The sequence below is a fragment of the Balaenoptera physalus genome, assembly GCF_965194825.1.
Source record: "Balaenoptera physalus genome assembly, chromosome: 10".
Lineage (NCBI taxonomy): Eukaryota > Metazoa > Chordata > Mammalia > Artiodactyla > Balaenopteridae > Balaenoptera > Balaenoptera physalus.
This window is the reverse complement of record NC_138889.1, coordinates 67,243,051-67,262,765: the sequence shown is the minus strand read 5'-3', so window position 1 is coordinate 67,262,765 and position 19,715 is coordinate 67,243,051. Positions and strand designations below refer to the sequence as shown.

The 19,715-nt window shown below is 40.6% G+C and overlaps 1 protein-coding gene across 9 annotated transcripts in view; it reads right to left on the bottom strand.

The window, feature by feature from the left end:
* Positions 1–19,357, bottom strand: part of ZNF143 (zinc finger protein 143) — a 60,408-nt gene extending 41,051 nt beyond the window's left edge. For 2 of the 9 annotated variants that reach the window (XM_082478124.1, XM_082478125.1), the window contains exon 1: positions 19,260–19,347. In XM_082478124.1, the coding sequence (XP_082334250.1) occupies positions 19,260–19,301 (42 nt within the window). In that variant the 5' untranslated portion in view covers positions 19,302–19,347. Of the gene's footprint in view, positions 1–514; positions 1,126–2,119; positions 5,725–5,901; positions 5,973–8,384; positions 8,506–19,259 lie in introns of those variants that run through there. The other 7 variants (XM_082478129.1, XM_082478130.1, XM_082478126.1 and 4 more) reach the window with 7 other exon arrangements.
* Positions 19,358–19,715: the final 358 nt, after the last annotated feature.

The following is a 19,715-nucleotide window of genomic DNA, read 5'->3' as shown; positions in this document are numbered from 1 at the left end:
CCATTTCTACTACTCTCCGTCTCATTTGTTCCATTTCAGCCACACTGGTGCCCTTGCTTTCCCTCAAACATACTGGATGTTCTGCTGCCTCAGGACCTTTACATTTGATGTTCCTTCTGCTTGAAACATTCTTCTTGGTATCTTCATTATTACTCCCTCATCTTCTTCCAGTCTTTGTTCAATGGCACCTCAATGAGAGCTTCCTTATTCACCTCATTGCAAACTGTACCTCCAACCCCCCAATGATGATATACCCCAGCCCTCTTCACTCCTTTATATTTCGGCATAGTACTAATAAATTGACATATTACATGTATTTACTTATTTGTTTTTTTCTTATCTATTTCTCTCTCAAGTAGAATGGACAGGTATTTTATCTGTTTGCTCATTGCTGACTAAAGTGCCTAAAAAGTACTTGGCACACAATAGGTGCAGAATAAATGGATGAATGGCTCTTTTACCAATCATCACCACAACCCCCTTCCTCCCTTTTCCCATCTCCGGGTCCCATTACCTCTGTAGGCCTTGAGTTGTCTCAAACATGAGTTGGGATAATTTAGCTGCCCTGAGCCAGGGAACTGGATACCAGAGCATCTCTTGAGGACCTTTCCAGGTCTAAAGATCTGATTTCAGTGTCAATATTTAAAAGAGCAATGTGCAGATAGTAGTAATAATTTGCAATTATATTTATGTTAGGACCACTTGAAGATTTTTGTTTTATAAACACTATAAACTACACCCTCTTTGGATTAAAGCCAGGGACTATGGTTTAGACTCTGAAAGGTATCAGTGCTGTGATAAAAGTCAATCACGGGCTGACTTTTCAGGGATTCCTGAAATATTTCTAATCTATAACTGTTCATAAAGCAGACTGAAACTTCAATACTTCCTTGCTACTTCTAAGAGCTAACAGAGAAGCCTCAAAGTAAAACTGGTACTCTGCTGTTAAGCCCCCTGATGAGTATAGGATTGGGACAGGCTAATTTTCAGAACAAGTACTGTCACTATATAACAGAAATAAGACAAGGAAATGGAAGGGAAAACACCTATAAAAATGTAATAAGCACTCTATGATTTTTACAGTATTCATCTAGAAGACGAATTTTGAAAAAGGCAGATTACAAGTTAATTTGGGTCATGATGTTAAGAAATGCCTATGGTGTGACCATAATTCAAGCATTTGTCCTTTTCATTGAATTATCTATAAATCTCCAAATAACTGCATCAACAGGTAACTGATATATCTGCAATAAATAAAAGTTCTTTCTTGTCTGAAAGCTGGTCAAGTGTTAACTTTCTTTAGGAAGGCTTCAGGACCTATAGTTTCTATCCTAAGGGAAAAAAATCTACACTAACTGAAAGATCTTGAAGAGACAGCTGGTTCCTGGACACAAACTGCTGGCAAATACAAGGGGTGGTGAAGGATTCAGAAGAGATCATATGGGCACTACAATTACCAGAGATAATAAGTGATGGCAGGTACACAGCCCATCTTATTCTCAAAAAGGCTCTGTGATACAATTAATGCCCTTTGTTAGAAAATGATCAACTGGGGAAAATATGACAGTGAATAAATGAAATAAATAAGCTAGAGATCAAACACTCTATAGTTGCTCACACCATATCCACCATCATGTCTTGATTATTTCTGGCACCAACATTTTCAGGTTGTGTGAAAATAAGTATGTAAGATACACATGACACCTTTAGAAAGGGCCACCTTGCAAAAGGTAGTCAGTTTCCTGTGCTTTAATAATGAATCATGGGCCAAAATCAGACACAGAGGAGGCTGTCATGGGGGCACAACAGGAATCTCAAATGACGACATGTGTGTAATAAATAAAGTGCCTGCCTTTCTGGAAGATGATGATGGATCTTAGCATAAGAGAAAAAAACACACTTACAAAATGTAGCAAATGTTATATCCAGAATATATAAAGAAATTCTACAACTCAACATCAAAAAACTAATAACCCAATTAAAAATTGGACAAAGGACTTGAATAGAAGTTTCTCCAAAGAAGATAAACAAATGGCAAACAAACATATGAAAATATGCTCAATATAACTAATTGTCAAGGAAATGCAAATCAAAACCATAATGAGATATCACCTCACACCTGTTAGAATGCCCACTATCTGGACTTCTCTGGCAGTCCAGTGGTTAAGACTCTGCGCTTCTACTGCAGGGGTCCCAGGTTTGATTCCTGGTCAGGGAACTAAGATCCTGCAAGCCGCGTGGCACGGCCAAATAAATAAATAAAAATAAAATAAAAGCAGTATGGAGATTCCTCAAAAAATTACAAATAGAATTACCATATGATCCAGCAATCCCACTTCTGGGTACATATCCAAAAGGATTAAAAACAGAATCTCAAAGAGATATTTGCACACCTCTTCACTGCAGCATTATTCACAATAGCCAAGAGGTGGAAGCAACCTATATGTCCATCGACGGATGAATGGATAAAGAAAATGCAATTTATATATACACAATGGAATATCAGTCTTAAAAAAGAAGGAAATACTGTCATATGTTACATGGATGAACCTTGAGGACATTATTCTAAGTGAAATAAGCCAGTCACAAAAAGACAAATACTGCATGATTCCACTTATATGAGCTATCTAAAGTAGTCAAACTCTTAGAATTAGAAAGTAGAATGGTAGTTACAAGTACTAGGGGAGTTGTTGTTTGATGAGTATAGTTTCAGTTTTGCAAGATGAAAAAGTTCTAGAGATCTATCACACAACAATGTCCATATAGTTAACACTACTGTACCCTACATTTAAAAATGGTTAAGACGGTAAATTTTATGTTGTGGGTTTTTAACCATAATTTTTAGAAAAAGGTCTGAACACATATGGAAAAATGTTAGGATCTGTTAAAAACCAAGTGGGTACATAAGCTTTTATTCAATTACTTATACAGGTACTCCTCCTTATATTTGATAGATTTCATAATTTTAAAAGTGAAAAATATCCAAAATTATTGGCAGGAAGAAAAAAAAAGTCTGAAAATTGATGGTTAAAATTAGTAACTAAATACTAGCTGACTTCATCCCTTAAAAAAAAGAATCAGTGTTTCCTCAGTGGTATGAATCTACATCAGACCAATATTTTAAAATGTGAAGCCCTTAGATATTTCAAGTTTGGTCTAATTTGTTAGATACAATTATTACCACAAATGATTATGAAAATATAAATCCAATGGTCCAGGTATAAAGAACTCCAACTACAAGTAACCTTTATTGGGGTAAGAAATGATACAAAAAGAAATCTAGATTAACAAATCTTAGAGGTCTTTTTGCATGAAGCCACAGAAGCCAGGCCTTCAGAAATTGTCAAGCTCAGATCCTAACCTCAGGCTGGTTTCACCTCAACACTTAACAGAGAAGCTATGCCATTCTATTACCTGGTCTCAATTCCAAATTTTCCTCATAAATTTACTACTATACAAAGTGCTTCTCCATTTAAGCATGGTCATTTGTGCTGCATTTTATGACATCTCCTAACCTGGAATGAGGAAGTTCCTTAGTATAGCAACATAAAAATAGCAGGCTATCCTGTACCTTTGCAGTATGCTGATCCAGTAACACTGCTTTGATTAACATTTGTGGAAAACTGTCTTTAAATCCCTTCAATTTTATTTAAATACACCCAGGGAATAAGCATGTTCCGCTGATGAAACGTAATTCAGTTAAGTACAGAGTAGTTAGAATGTGCTGGTGAATGATGTAGAGTTTTCATAGGCTCTACAGAATGCTAAAGGGTAAAACTGAGGGATAGAGTTTATACTACCTATTTTAAAGAAGTAGAATATTCTATCAGATGGGTGAAATGTTGGAAATTGAAGGCTTTCAAGCTTTTTGCCAAGTTCTAGGACCATTCAGAAATAGAGTATTTGAAACTGACTGGCAGGTAGTTGAGATGAGGCCTAGGAGACCTAAAACTAAAATACTTGTGAGAAAAAGAGGTGAGAAGAGACAAGAATTGAGAAATGGACATCTAGGTCTAGTCATCAGGAACGTCAATTTTGGTGATGGTTTGTTCTTAACTGAACCACTGATGTGAAAAACAACCCAAAAAAATCTCTCTCAAACCTCAACAGTGTAGCATTAAAAACAGGGCTTGATAAGGGCACACCTGCATAGCTCAGTTTGCTAAGCATGCCCTGGCTTGCTTTCACTAAGACTAGGGAGTTTGAGGAAGCATCAGGAGTAAGAGAAAGTTTCTGATATATTCAAACTCAACTTCTGACATTGCTCTGTTAAAAAAAGCATAAAGTCGTTTCAAAACTATGATGCTAGATTGTACTTTATTTCCCTCAAGATAAACACTGTGTATGTTAATATTTTATTACCCAAATTGCTCATCTTGTCATAGGTAAGGGACGCAAAGCATTGTGAGACAATTATGAAAATGAGAGAGGGCACTCCTGAAACACAACTCTATAACAAAATAGATCCTCTGTCCAAAAAAGTACATTGAATAGGACACTAAACATGGATAGTTAAAACATACACCTCTAGTCAGAAATAACTGTTTGTATAGGTATTTACAAAGCACTTTTCAGATGTAATAACTTATTTGATGGAATAGTCCTGAAGGGCCATAAAAGTTATTGGGCTCTTCCAACCCCTTCTGAACCCCCAAAGCGGTCCAGCAAACTTACATGTCTTTATTTCTTCATGGTGACTATTTAAAATATTTTCCATTTACCTCAAACCTTCTACCCCCACTCCCTCTCCTGCTATCCTCCCACCCTGTCTCCTTCACCACTTCATTTTCAGCAAATTAATCAGCTCCCAACTTCACAGAAAATATAGAAGTCATCAGAGGAATTCTCTGCCAACAAACCTCACTTCACTGCATTTCCACACATTTCTTCCTTCTCTCCTACAATATTACCTTCCTACAAGGTAAGACCAATCCTTCCAACCTGTATTCTGCATTTCATCTGTCTTTCCTCCTTAGGGATCTCAGGGTTCTCTTCTGTAAACAATTTCCCTCTCTCTCCCAGTTCCTTCCCATCAATAACTTAAAAAAAACACAAAAACAGGGACTTCCCTGGTGGTCCAGTGGTTAAGACTCCACGCTCCCGATGCAAGGGGCCTGGGTTTGATCCCTGGTCAGGGAACTAGATCCCTCATGCTGCAACTAAGAGCCCACGTGCTGCAACTAAAAGATCCCGCATGCCGCAATGAAGATCCCTCACACGGCAACTAAGACCCGGCGCAGCCAAATACAAAAAATAAATATTTAAAAAAACAAAAACAAAATCGAAAAAACGAAATCTTGCCTCTGACTCAGCTACTAGTCTCCCTTTCCTTCTTATCACAGCTAGATTTCTCTAACAGTTGTTACTATTTCCTGATTTCCCACTGCTATCCATCTGGTTTCTGTCCCTAAGTATTGAAACTGCTCTCGCTGGTCGCTAATCTCCACTTTAACATGAAGTTCAATGGCCATTCCTACGAATGAGAGATGAAAATATTCATCCACAGAAAGACTTATACAAGAATGTCCATAGCAACTTTATTCATAATAGTTCCAAATTGGAATGAACTCAAATGTCCATCAATAAAAGAACAGATAAAAAAGCTGTGATGGGGCTTCCCTGGTGGCGCAGTGGTTGAGAATCTGCCTGCCAATGCAGGGGACGTGGGTTCGAGCCCTGGTCCAGGAAGATCCCACATGCCGCGGAGCAACTAAGCCCGTGTGTTACAACTACTGAAACCCATTCACCCTAGAGCCTTCACGCTACAACTACTGAAGCCCACACACTCAAGGGCCCGCGTGCTGCAACCACTGAGCCCACCTGCTGCAACTAGTGAAACCTGCGCACCAAGAGCCGGTGCTCCGCAACAAGAGAAGCCACTGCAATGAGAAGCCCACTCACCGCAATGAAGAGTAGCCCCCGCTCGCCGCAACTAGAGAAAGCCCTCGCACAGCAACGAAGACCCAACGCAGGTAAAAAAAAAAAAAAGTGATGGATACATTTCTGTCTTATATTGGGTTTGATATCACTGACCTTTATCTCCTTCTTAGAACATTCTCTCACCTTGGCTTCTATGACTTCCACACGCTCCTGGTTTTTTCCAACTTCCTAGCTAATCCTTTTCCATTTCTCCTATGGGTTCCTAAATATTGAGAACCCGCAAGTTTCCGTCCTAGTTTGTTTTTTCATTTTATGCACTTTTCCTCTTGGAATATCATATCCATTCCATTGGCTTCAAAGATCTCTGGAATTTATAAGCTCTTTAAAATCTATCTAGTCCTTTCTCTTTTTTTTTTTTTTTTTGATTTTTAAAAATTTTTTATTGGAGTAGAGTTGATTTACAATGTTGTGTTACTTTCTGCTATACTAGGTCTTCTTTAATTTCAGCAATATTTTCTAGTTTTCAGGGTATAAGTTTTTCATCTTCTTGATTACATTTATTCCTAGGTATTTTATTCTTTTGGATGCTATTGTAAATGGAATTGTTTTCTTGATTTCCTTTCAGATTGTTCATTGCTGGTATATAGAATCAAAACAGATTTTGGGGGCTTCCCTGGTGGCGCAGTGGTTGAGAATCCGCCTGCCAATGCAGGGGACACGGGTTCGAGCCCTGGTCGGGGAAGATCCCACATGCTGTGCAGCAACTAAGCCCGTGAGCCACAACTACTGAGCCTGCGCGTCTGGAGCCTGTGCTCCGCAACAAGAGAGGCCTCGATAGTGAGAGGCCCACGCACCGCGATGAAGAGTGGCCCCCGCTTGCCGCAACTAGAGAAAGCCCTCGCACAGAAACGAAGACCCAACACAGCCAAAAATAAATAAATAATTTTAAAAAACAAAAAACAAAAAAACAGATTTTTGTGGGTTGTCCATGCTTTCTTTAAACATACTTACTGATGCCCACATCATGTGGGATGCTTGTAGCTTGTGGGCTACACTCTAGTATCCCCTGTCAATGCTGATCCCACCAGCTGAGATGTACTTACCAATATTCATTTCCCACTTTCTTTCTTACTAACACCATCCTGAGATAGCAATATTCCCAGCTAAGAAATTATATTCTCCAGCCTCTCCTCGAGACAGGAGTGGGCATGTGACTACATTCTGGCTAACAAAATCTAAGTAGGAATTATTGGGTAGGGCTTCCAGGAAAACTCCTTTACAAGATGGGCTAGCTCAGTCAGTATATATCTTTTGCCCTTTTATATTCTCCTTCTTCCTTCCTGGAGGTTGGCTTTAATGACTGGGGCTCCAGCAGTTATCCTATGGCCTCTGAGGGAATCTTAAATATGAAAGCTGTGTGCTAGATGACAGACAGGAGAACAGAAGGAACCTGAGTCCCTGATGATTTTATGGAACTACACAGCCCTGGCTGCCTACCTCTGGACTTCTCTTTTCATTAGAAAAATTAAATCCAGAATTTAAGTTATAGATTTTTCAGATCTCTATTATATAACAATTCCTACTTTAATCAGAATTTTATATCTGTTGTTGCAGGAAACAGAACCTAGAGAAGGTGGAATCAGGGAGGAGGTAGGGTCTGGGGCAGTGAAGAAACAGATTTTTTCAGGCTGGAAAACATGATTTTTTTTTTTTTTTTTTTGGCTGCGTCGTGCGTTTGTGGGATCCTAGTTTCTCCATCAGGGATTGAACCCGGGCCGTCAGCACTGAAAGCGTGGAGTCCTAACCACTGGACTGTCACAGGGAATTCCCAAGGTGAACTTTTTAATACAGAAGTGAAATATATATATGTATAACTGAGTCATTTTGCTGTACAGAAGAAATTAACACAACATTGTAAATCAACTATACTTCAATAAAATTAAAAAAAAAATAAAGTGACAGAAGTGAAATATTTATTCCCAATGTTGCCTGTCTTATCTTGGAAAGCAGATCATAAACCAACTGAGGCAGTAGCTTTAGGGGCAGTGGTAGGAAAATTCAGATTGTTGGTGTGTTTCTTTGATGGAAAGAGGAACTCACAGTAGAGCCAGCCAGTTTGCAAGAAGAGATGATTGGAGCATAGCTTTACTAAGGAAGGAACTCTGCCTAAAGCCTGAAATCTAAATTGACTAGAACCCCATAATTTGGTCCCTTGCACAGCTGAAAAAGCCATCTGCTTCTGTATCCCAAATTGGACAGGCCATTGGTGGTGCCAGCAAAGTGGTTACCGTGGAAGGAGATAAGACTGTGGCTTAAAGGCCTTTTTAAAGCATCTTTCACCTTCCAGCCCTCACGAATGAGCTCAACTATTGTTTCTATGACAGTGGCCATTAAGTTAAGAGAGGAGTTGATGGGCAGAGCTCGGAGGTCAGCAATAAAGAGCCAACAACTCTAGAGGAGAGTTTTGGCTGTAGTTGTTTGTTTACATATGGAAGCAAATTTACCGGAAGCAAAGAGACTAGAAGCTACTAAGTTTTTGAGGGATTGTATTTGAGGCCATTCCTGGGTCCTGGAATCTACATCACCAGGAAGTGGGCTGCGCTGGTCTATCAGTTAGGATCCAATCTGGAGACAGAAAACATATCAGTTATTTTAAAAGAGAGCATTTAATATAAATAATTGTTAAGCAGATGATAGAGAACCAAAAAGGCAAAAAGAAACTAAAGTATCATAAAAAGAGTAACTTCAAGAAGCAGTTACCGGGACTTCCCTGGTGGCACAGTGGCTAAGAATCAGCCTGCCAATGCAGGGGACATGGGTTCGAGCCACGGTCCAGGAAGATCCCACATGCAGCGGAGCAACTAACCCCATGCGCCACAACCACCGAGCGTGTGCTCTACAGCCTGCGAGCCACAACTACTGAGCCTGTCCACCACAACCACTGAAGCCCACCCACCTAGAGCCCATGCTCCGCAACAAGAGAAGCCACCACAATGAGAAACCTGCGCACCGCAACGAAGAGTAGCCCCCGCTCGCCGCAACTAGAGAGAGCCCAGCCCGCGTGCAGCAACGAAGACCCAACGTAGCCAAAAAGAAATAAAATAGATAAATAAATTAAAAAAAAAAAAAAAAGAAGCAGTTACCACCCATACCGCTGTGGCATCACAGGGAAGAGTGTGGAATCATTTCAATTTAGAAGCTGGAACTAGGGTGGCCAGATTTTGCAAAGAAAAACACCAAACACCAGTTAAATCTGAATTTCAAATAAACAAGGAATTATTTTATATGTAAATATGTCCCAAGTATCACAGGGGACATACATATACTAAAAATTATTCATAGTCTAGTCCTTTCTCTTAAGGGCTCCTGATCTATATATCTAGCTGCTTACTGGCCTTGGTGACCTTCATGGTCCACAGTCACCTCCATCTCAAAACAGTTTGCCACAAAATTCTACTTTTGTATTTTCTCCCTCAATGATAAACGCAGTAACCTACCCAGTAGTCAAATCCCCCTTATTCTCCAACCGATCACTAAGAACTATTACTCTACCTCCTAAATATCTGTCAAATTCATTCGCTTCTCTTATTAGGTTGTCTTAATTCAGGGTACCATCACTGCTTGGGTTACTACATCGGCCTCCTAAAATCCACTCCTACCCTCCTCCAATCTAATCTCCAAAGCACAGTCCAAGTGCTTTCAGATCCAATCAGAGCATTTCTCTGTCTCAAAACCTTCAAAACTTTCCCATTTCCCCATATAGTCCAAATATGATCTGGATTCTACTAACTTCTCCAATAAGACGGACAATCATCCTGGGTTGCCCAAGACTGAGAAGCTTCCTGGGTCATGGGACTCTCAGTTCTTTTCTTTTTTTTTTTTTTTGGGCGGGGGGGACACTTTGTTATAAAACTGGGATAGTCTTGGGCAAACCAAGACAAGTTGGTCACTCTATCTTCCAGTCTTGTTCTAGCACAACCTCACATTCTACACTCCAGCAATACTGTTTAAAATTCTAGTAGTTAATGATACTGGTATCATTTAATAAATATTAATTAAAATGTTAATAACACTAATAAATAAAAAGGATTATAATGATAACTAACCCGGGCTTCCCCGGTGGCGCAGTGGTTGAGAATCTGCCTGCCAATGCAGGGGACGCGGGTTCGAGCCCTGGTCTGGGAAGATCCCACATGCCGCGGAGCAACTCGGCCCGTGAGCCACAATTACTGAGCCTGCGCGTCTGGAGCCTGTGCTCGGCAACGAGAGGCCGCGATAGTGAGAGGCCCGTGCACCGCGATGAAGAGTGGCCCCCGCACCGCGATGAAGAGTGGCCCCCGCTTGCCACAACTAGAGAAAGCCCTCGCACAGAAACGAAGACCCAACACAGCCATACATACATACATACATAAAAAGAATGTAAGCAGACAAGAATAGCATTAAAAAAATAAAAATAAAAAATAAAAAAAATGATAACTAACCCTTCCAAAATACTATATGCCAGGCATTACGACTAATTCATTGAATCCTTCTAGCAATCCTATGAATTAAGTACCATTTTATCACAATTTTGCAGACCAAGAAAGTGAAGCTCACAAAGGTTAAATGATGTCCTTAACTTCACAACATAAGTAAGTGGCAAAGTCAACCTTCTAACCATTTGGCTCAACAACTTTTACATGAGCTGCTGGATTATTTGCCACTCCCAGAACAGCCCAAGGTGTCTCCTGCATCTGGGCTCTGAACACTGCTATTCATACCCTCTAGAATACTCTTCCTCCTCTCTTTACTTGGCTAAATTCTTCAGATTCCACCAGAAAGTTTTATCTGAACTCCCCAAATTGGGTCAGAATGCTTTAGATGTATTTCCCAAGATACTCTGTTCATACCCTTATAATAACACTTATCACAGTATACTTTAATTACCTGTTTTTCTCCAGACTGGAAGCAGTATATTTACAGTAACCAGCTACTAAAACATATCTAAGGAGGATTTCCCTATAGATAGATTGGAAAGTATGGGTTATACCTAGGAAGGAATGCTTATGAGCGGTAGTATAACACTATACTTAAGAATAAGGACTCTGGGGCTTCCCTGGTGGCGCAGTGGTTGAGAGTCTGCCTGCCAGTGCAGGGCACACGGGTTCGAGCCCCGGTCCGGGAGGATCCCACGTGCCGCGGAGCAACTGGGCCCGTGAGCCACAATTGCTGAGCCTGCGCGTCTGGAGCCTGTGCTCCGCAGCAAGACAGGCTGCCATAGTGAGAGGCCCATGCGCTGTGATGAAGAGTGGCCCCCACTTGCCGCAACTGGAGAGGGCCCTCGCGCGGAAACGAAGACCCAGCACAGCCATAAATAAATTAAATAAATAATTAATTAATTAATTTAAAAAAAAAAAAAAAAAGAATAAGGACTCTGGAGCCAAACAGCCTGCTTCAAAATCTCATTTTACCACATATTATCTATGTGACCTTGGGCAAGTTACTTAACCATGCTGTGCCACAGTTTCCCTATCTGTAAAAGGAAGATACTTCACAGAGGTATTGTGAGGTATCTGTGTTAAATACAAAGCACTTGTAACAGCACATGGCATTATATATATGTTTGCTATAAATGCTTATCAGTAGTTTAAAGCTAAATGAGAAGAGACTGTACGGCTCTATCTCTTGTCTTATTCACTATTTTCTCCTTCTACTGTAAAAGGGTATTGCCAGAGGAGAAAGAAGACAAAAAAAAAAGTTTCAGAGATGTGTTATTCAAGAGGAACTTTCCTCTTGCTCATGCTTTTCCTTTTTGAAAATATCTTTACTGAGAAATAATTCACATATCATAAAATGTACCCATTTAAGGTGTACAATTCAATGACTTTAGTATATTCAGATTTGTACAATCACCACAACCTGAATTCACAATATTTTTATCACCCCCTAAAAGAAAACCCTACCTCCCCCTTTCCAAAGCCCTAGGCAACCACTAATCTACTTTCTATCTCTCTAGATTTGCTTATTCTGGACACTTCATGTAAATGGAATCATAGTATGTGGTCTTTTGTGACTGCCTTCTTTCACTTATACATAATGTTTTCAAGGTTTCTCCATAAAAAAATAAAAAATAAAAAAAATTTTCAATCCATAAAAATAATGAATCACTATGTTGTACACCTTAAAAGAATAATAATGTAAATGAACTATACTTCAATTTTAAAAAGGTAAAAAAAAAAATCTCCTTTTCCTTCTGAAAGTCTTTTTCCCCAAAAAAGGAAGACAAAAAATAATTTCTAAAGGTGATTTTAGGGACCTCCCTGGTGGCGCAGTGGTTAAGAATCTGCCTGCCAATGCAGGGGACACGGGTTCGAGCCCTGGTTGGGGAAGATCCCACATGCCGTGGAGCAACTAAGCCCACGTGCCACAACTACTGAGCCCTCGTGCCACAACTACTGAAGGGCGCATGCCTAGAGCCCATGCTCCGCAACAAGAGAAGCTACCACAATGAGAAGCCCGTGCACCACAACGAAGAGTAGCGCCGGCTCACCACAACTAGAGAAAGCCCGTGCGCAACAACAAAGACCCAACGCAGCCAAAAATAAATAAATAAATTTATTTTAAAAATAAGATAAAATAAAGGTGATTTTAAGTAATTGACTTTTAAAAAAATTTTTATTTATTTTTGGCCATGCTGCCACATGTGGGATCTTAGCTCCCTGACCAGGGATCGAACCTGTGCCCCCTGCAGTGGAAGCTCAGAGTCCTAGCCACTTCACCGCCAGGGAATTCCTTAAATAACTGACTTTTAATAACAGACATTTATCTCCTAGTATATTTTCCTTAAATATTATCTTCTCAACAATAAGCATGTCTACTTACAAAAAGCTCCCCAGTTGAATCTAACATTCACTCCTCATTTAAAAACACAGATCTATAATCCATCAACTCAAAACATTTACATACATTCCTAGGTCTCAAATCAAACTGCCCCATCCAAAAGTCTGCCAGTGATTGTTTTTCCTCTCAGCATTTCTGTTTGAAGGGACAAATGCCAGAGGAAAGGGAAGACACTATCCAATAGGTAGGTGGGGAGGTCTCCTAGGAATGTACCACGTTGTCATTCATTTTATATCAAAATACATCTTGTTTTCTGTCTGAATTAAACACAACACATTCCATATACACCATTAAGGTTTGCCAATTCATCTTTCCACTCTAATCAATTTGCCATATGGACTTGGCTATTTCCACCAAACCCAGACAACAGATTAAAATGATCAAAAGTCATCCTTGACTAAACCCTCATTCTTAAATTCACAATAGGGCAATTGTCAACTCCATGATTTTTTTTTTTAATGGAACCATATATATGGGAACTTGGTATGACAGAGAGCATTTCATCTTTTTAATTTTTTTTGGCCACACTGCCCAGCTTGTGGGATCTTAGTTCCCGGACCAGGGATTGAACCCAGGCCCTCAGCAGTGAGAGTGTGGAGTCTTACCCACTGGACCACCAGGGCATTCCCCTCAACTCCATGATTTTTATCCTTCAAAACCTTTCTTGTCCAACTCCTCACACATTAACTACTGCAATAACTTCTTTACTGCTTTCTTTGCTCCAGTCTCTCATCCTTCCAGTCCAATAACACCGCCAACTACCTTATTTTGTCTTGTACAACAGCAGAATTTTCATTGCATACAATATTGTAATAAAAATTTAAGTTAATAAGATTAATTCCCACTAGCTTAATAAATCAAATCTTTTCGTTTCCTGGTTTTCTTCTTTAACTCTTGCTATGCACACACATACATAATTTTTTACAGCAGTACCTCCCCGAAATGGGACTAGGAGATGAGGGTGGACTGGGGACGGGGCTTTTAATTTCTACTGTATACATTCCATAAGTTAAAAAGAAATTTACCATGTATTATTTTCATGGTTTTAGAACTACTTAGTTAAAAAAAAAAAGTTACTATAAACAGAAGCATTAATAAAGTGAGGAGCACCTAACTTTGCCTCAGGTATGCAAAGATGATTACATGTGAATATGGGCATAAGAAAGATAAATAAACATTTCCTAGGGGTAGGAAGAGTAGAGAAGGCAGTCCAGACACAGGGAACAGCCTTTAATTGTCACTGGCTCTTCCACGTGCCTCTGTTGCTCACTACCAAGATCTCAGTCCATTATCATCTGAATCCTACAGTATTTGCTGATATTTGGCCTGTAGCCCTCGTCACTTTGAATTACCAATCATGTTTTAATTATTATAGATTTCATCTGTATGTTTTATAATTTGCCGGCCTGCTATGCAGTTGAATCCTGCTCTCAGCTCCAGGCAATTAACCTGCTGCTGAGCTTCCATTTCCTCTTTTGATAAAATGGGAGAACATTCACCTGATAGGGCTGTTGTAAAAGAATTATGTGAAATAAATGTACATAAAGCCCTTAGCACTCAAGATGTATTCAAAACATGCCAGTTTTCTTTCTACAGGTGAGGAAAGTGAGGTTTACAGAACCTTGTTTTTGGCTGAAAGGCTTCTGATTCCGTTCCTTTCTCTTCTTAGTCCTTTTACTCCCACATCCAATGTTCCCAATTAGACTATAAGCCTTCTAAGGTAGGTACTCTGTCCTAGGGGTCGTTGGAATTTTGACACCTAAGATTATATGTTCAATAAACATCTAATGAGTTTAACATAACTCATGTTGCAGAGTGCTTTTCAATGGTCCTCCATTGTACACATCCAACCATGCATGCTGACCTTCTACTTCCTAGAACACACCTAACTCTTCCTGCTTTCGCACATATTGTTCAGTGTCACCTCCTATCTAAAATATCCATTCTACCACCACCCTCTTATTCTGTATCACAGAACTCTTATCTTCTTCATAGCACTTATCAGAATTTCTTTTTTCTTTTTTTTTTGATGTGGGCCATTTTTAAAGTCTTTATTGAATTTGTTACAATACTGCTTCTGTTTTATGTTTTGGGTTTTTGGCGCAAGGCATGTGGGATCTTAGCTCTCCGACCAGGAATAGAACGCAAGCCCCCCTGCATTGGAAGGCGAACTCTTAACCACTGGACTGCCAGGGAAGTCCCACTTATCAGAATTTCTAAGTGAACTCTAAGTTCCATGATAGCAGGAACCACCCTCTGTCCTGTTCACTCTTGAATTCCCAGTGCCTAAAAGAATGCCTGGCACATGCTACACAATTACTAAAGATTTGTTGAACAAATGAATACAATTAGTATGAGGACATGGCTAGTTAATTGCCTAAAACAGGATTAAAGATTAGGCCTTCTTTTATTCCAATGCTCTTTTCATTGTGCCTCACTTCTTATATTACTGTATATTTTATGTATATAGCATGTATAAACTGCCATTAATTTAAATGATTCCAACTTCTTGTGACCATTACATCCATACTACATAAATTTCTGTATTTTCAAAACGAGGACAAATGCATTCGTCATTATTTAACTTAAAGGTGTATATAAACAGCACAACATTCATGCTCTGCCATATTATGTACAGTAGTCAAAATACTGTATCATTCTAGGAACTACAGACATCCTGTATTTTAAAAAGTTAAAGAAGTTGGTACTTGGTAGGTTACTGAATAACTCAGTTGAGAGACTGGGCTTTTGAGCCAGTCATAGGTTCAAGTCCAAGCGTTGCTGTATAATAGTTAGTCAAGTTACTCTAAACTTCAGTTGACGAAACAGGGATAACTCCAGTACTTGACTTAGGTTTGCAGCGAAGATAAGTTTATGTATATATGTACACCACTCAACAAATCATTTAACTCAGTGCCTAGTCAAAGTTAAGTGCTGAGTAAAGTGGGGTTTTTTGTTCTTTTTTGTTTATTTTGCCTCGCCTCACAGCTTGCAGGATCATAGTTCCCCAACCAGGGATTGAACCCAGGCCAGGGCAGTGAAAGCGCCAAGTCCTAAGCACTGGACGGCCAGGGAATTCCCGTAAAGTGCTATTTTAAGTACAAAAAATGTAGTTCGGAGTTAAATGCCTGTGTCTCCACATTAATGGACAAGTTATTTCCACAGGGTAGAGAGTTCCCACTGCGGCACAGTTTTAAAATGGGATTAGATTTATGGGAAAGTATGGAGAAAGCTGTATTACTGTTTACAATTTTTTATTTCTATGAGGAAGAGGAAGATTTCCAGTCTAAATCCATCTTTAAAACAAAATCACTTTGATTTTGACAGTACGGTAAAGTTTAAAACACTGTCTCAGGGACTTCTCTGGTGGTGCAGGGTTGGGAGTCTGCCTGCCAATGCAGGGGACACGGGTTCGAGCCCTGGTCTGGGAAGATCCCACATGCCGCGGAGCAACTAAGCCCGTGCGTCGCAACTACTGAGCCTTCGCTCTAGAGCCCAAGAACCACAACTACTGAAGCCCACGCACCTAGAGCCTGTGCTCTGCAACAAGAGAAGCCACCGAACTGAGAAGCCCACGCACCACAATGAAGAGTAGCTGCCACTTGCTGCAACTAGAGAAAGCCCCCGCGCAGCAACAAAGACCCATTGCAGCCAAAAATTAACTAATTAATTAATTAGAAAACAAAAAACAGGGCTTCCCTGGTGGTGCAGTGGTTGAGAATCTGCCTGCTAATGCAGGGGACACGGGTTCGAGCCCTGGTCTGGGAAGATCCCACATGCCGCGGAGCAACTAGGCCCGTGAGCCACAACTACTGAGCCTGCACGTCTGGAGCCTGTGCTCCGCAACAAGAGAGGCCATGATAGTGAGAGGCCCGCGCACCGCGATGAAGAGTGGCCCCCGCTTGCCGCAACTAGAGAAAGCCCTCGCACAGAAACGAAGACCCAACACAGCCAAAAATAAATAAATAAGAATAAATTTAAAAAAAAAACTTAACAAAACAAAACAAAAAACAAAAAACACTGTCTCACAAAAGCCATCCCTTAAAATGCAAATTAAGCAAAGAGCAATGACTCAAGCAACCCAACTCTTTAAAAAATCACTATGTCCTGAAACAAAGCCAGGAGCAAAAAGACTCAGAACTGGGTAAAACCTCAGATTAAAAACCAAAAACAAAAACTAGATAAAAACTTCAAAATTAAGTAATGATGAGAACATCAGGACTCAGAAAGTTCTCCTCCCATGATCATAAACTGTACCTACATTATAAATATTTAATAACAGCTAAAGTAATAGTAGAGGCACAATTCCCCAAAACAGCTACGTCATCTTTCCATGAAGAATATGATGAATCCTTACTTCACCGCAATATCCCAACCTGCAGCAAAGGGCAATGGACATTTTGCAAATCATATATCTGATAAAGGACCTTTATATAAGAAACTCTTAGAACTCAATAATAGATAAACAATCCAATTTTAAAATGGGGGAAAAACCCAAATAGACATTTCCAAAAAGAAAATATACAAATGGCCAATAAGCATATGAAAAAATGCTCAGCACCATTAGCCACTGGAAAATGCAAATCAAAATCACAAGAGATAACACTTCGTACCCACTAGGATGGCTACCATCAAAAAGACTGATAATAACAAGTGTTGGCAAGGATATGGAGAATGGGAGCTCTCATACACTGCTGGTAGGAATGTAAAATGGTACACCCACTTTGGAAAAGTTTGACAGTTCCTCAAAACATTGAACACAGAGTTACCATATGACCAAATGACCAAGAAATCCTACTCCTAGGTATATATATACACACAGAGAAATAAAAACAAATGTCCACACAAAAACTTGTTCCGCAACTGTTCATGGCAGCATTATGCGTCATAGACAAAAAGTGGAAGCAACCTAAATTGTCCATCAACAGATGAATGGATAAATAAAAGGTGTTACATCCATACAGTGAAATATTTGGCAATAAAAAGAAATGAAGTACTCATATATGCTGTAACATGCATGAATCTTGCAAATATCATGCTAAATGAAAGAAGCCAGTCACAGAAGTCCACATACTGTGTGATTCCATTTTTATGAAATGTTGGGAATAGACAAATCTGTAGATTAGTGCTTGGGGAAGGAGGAGTGTTATGGGGAAATGGGGAGTAACTTAGTGGGTACAGAGTTATTTGGGGGGTGATGAACATGTTTTAAAATTTTGGTGATGGTGGCACAACTCTGAATACATTAAACCTACCTAATTATTATAATACTTTAAATGGGTGAATTGTAAAGGTATATAAATTATATCAATAAAGCCATTATTTTAAAAAAATAAAAGGCAGCTATGGAAGAAATAGGCACTCAAGTATTTGTACACTAAATAATTTCCAAAGTAATAAAAATACACCTGGATAAATTAGTTACCTGTCTTACCTGAGCTTTTGTATGATCTCATTACCTATTCTCTTACTAAACACTTAACAATGAACTGAAACTAAGCACTTAGCAAGAGAATATATTAAATATTGCACAGATTTTTGTCAACTACAGCAAAACACAAGTATCTTCTAGTAAGGTTCGGGACAAAGCCGACCACAACCTCGAACCTACAATTTTTCACATCCCCACTAGACTATACCAGCTGATTAGACACTTCCAAAGGCTTAAACTGATCTTAAACAAATAATCAGTTTAGCAATTGTATTCTTATCTACTTTTTACTTAACTTCCTTAATGCGTAAACTTAAATGTTAAAAAAAGCAAAAGGGGAGAGAATAAAAATGGATTTACGTTCCACAATAAAATATTACAAAGCAACGAAAGCATTCGTTCACTCTTTGGCCAAAACCGAGAAAAAAGGAGAATGCTAAAATTGACAATTTCGAATATTCACTGTTAGACCTCAATGACCATAAAAAATAATTTTTTTTTTTTTTTTAAGTGAGGGAAACAAGAAATCTGTGCAGGATCAGAGTGGGAGGAAATTCTGGGTGCGATCTACAGGAGGGATGCCGACCGGGCCCTCGACCAGTTCTGCCGCCGGCGCCCCAGCTGGTGCCTGGTGCTGACTGGGGTCCAGCGTCTCAGCCGGAGGGGCTTCGCCTCGGCGGCGCCAAGGGACTCGCTCCGCGCGGAGGTCAGGCCGAGAAGCGCCGCCGGGCTCCCAAGGGCTCCACCCTCCCCTCCTTCACTCCCTCCCCTCGGCGGTCCCCTGAGGGGAACAGGCGGGGCGCAGTGCGCAGAGACGAGGGCGGGGGGGTGGGGTGCGTCCTCAGTGAGAAAAGCTCCGCCGCCCGAGTGGCGGCCGCGGGTTATTAATAAACTCCGCTTCTGCCCAGGCGTCTCTTCCGCGGCCGGCCGTAGGATCTGCAAGGCCTGCGGCGGAGACTGAGGAGCCGGAGTCCGAGCCCGGGCCCAAGCGGGCCCGCGCCGCTACGCTGAGGGCGGCGGCCGGGCGAAGAATAATGCACACTGGGTAAAAACACATTTATATACGAACCTCCGAGAAAATTTTCCAACAATTCCTTCGTCCGACCACCATGCACCAGGACAGGAAACAGCCGCCCGGCCCCTCAACCCCGCAACCAGCATTGTGGGTCTGAGGCCCGCCCCCAGCCTCCATTGGGCTGTCATTACGTCACTCACTGGACGCTTCCTGCTTGCCATTGGCTCAAATTTAGGCGACGCGAAAGGAGACCGCCTTATCCACGCCCCTTTTCCTGACGTCAGACTCGCCTGGCCTAACAGCCAGCGCCTGAGTGGCTTACCCAAAGTGCGGAACAAAATTTTCTGCTTCTGACTGGTTGGCAGAACCGCTCGTCCCAGCGCGACACCGCCTCGCTGACAAGTGAATTATGCAGATTCTGTGGCCCCAGCAGGAGGCGCCATTTTGTAGCGAGGGAGGGAGGCTGGTCCTTGTGACTAGCCGGGAGGGAGAAGGGTTCACAGACGCCAT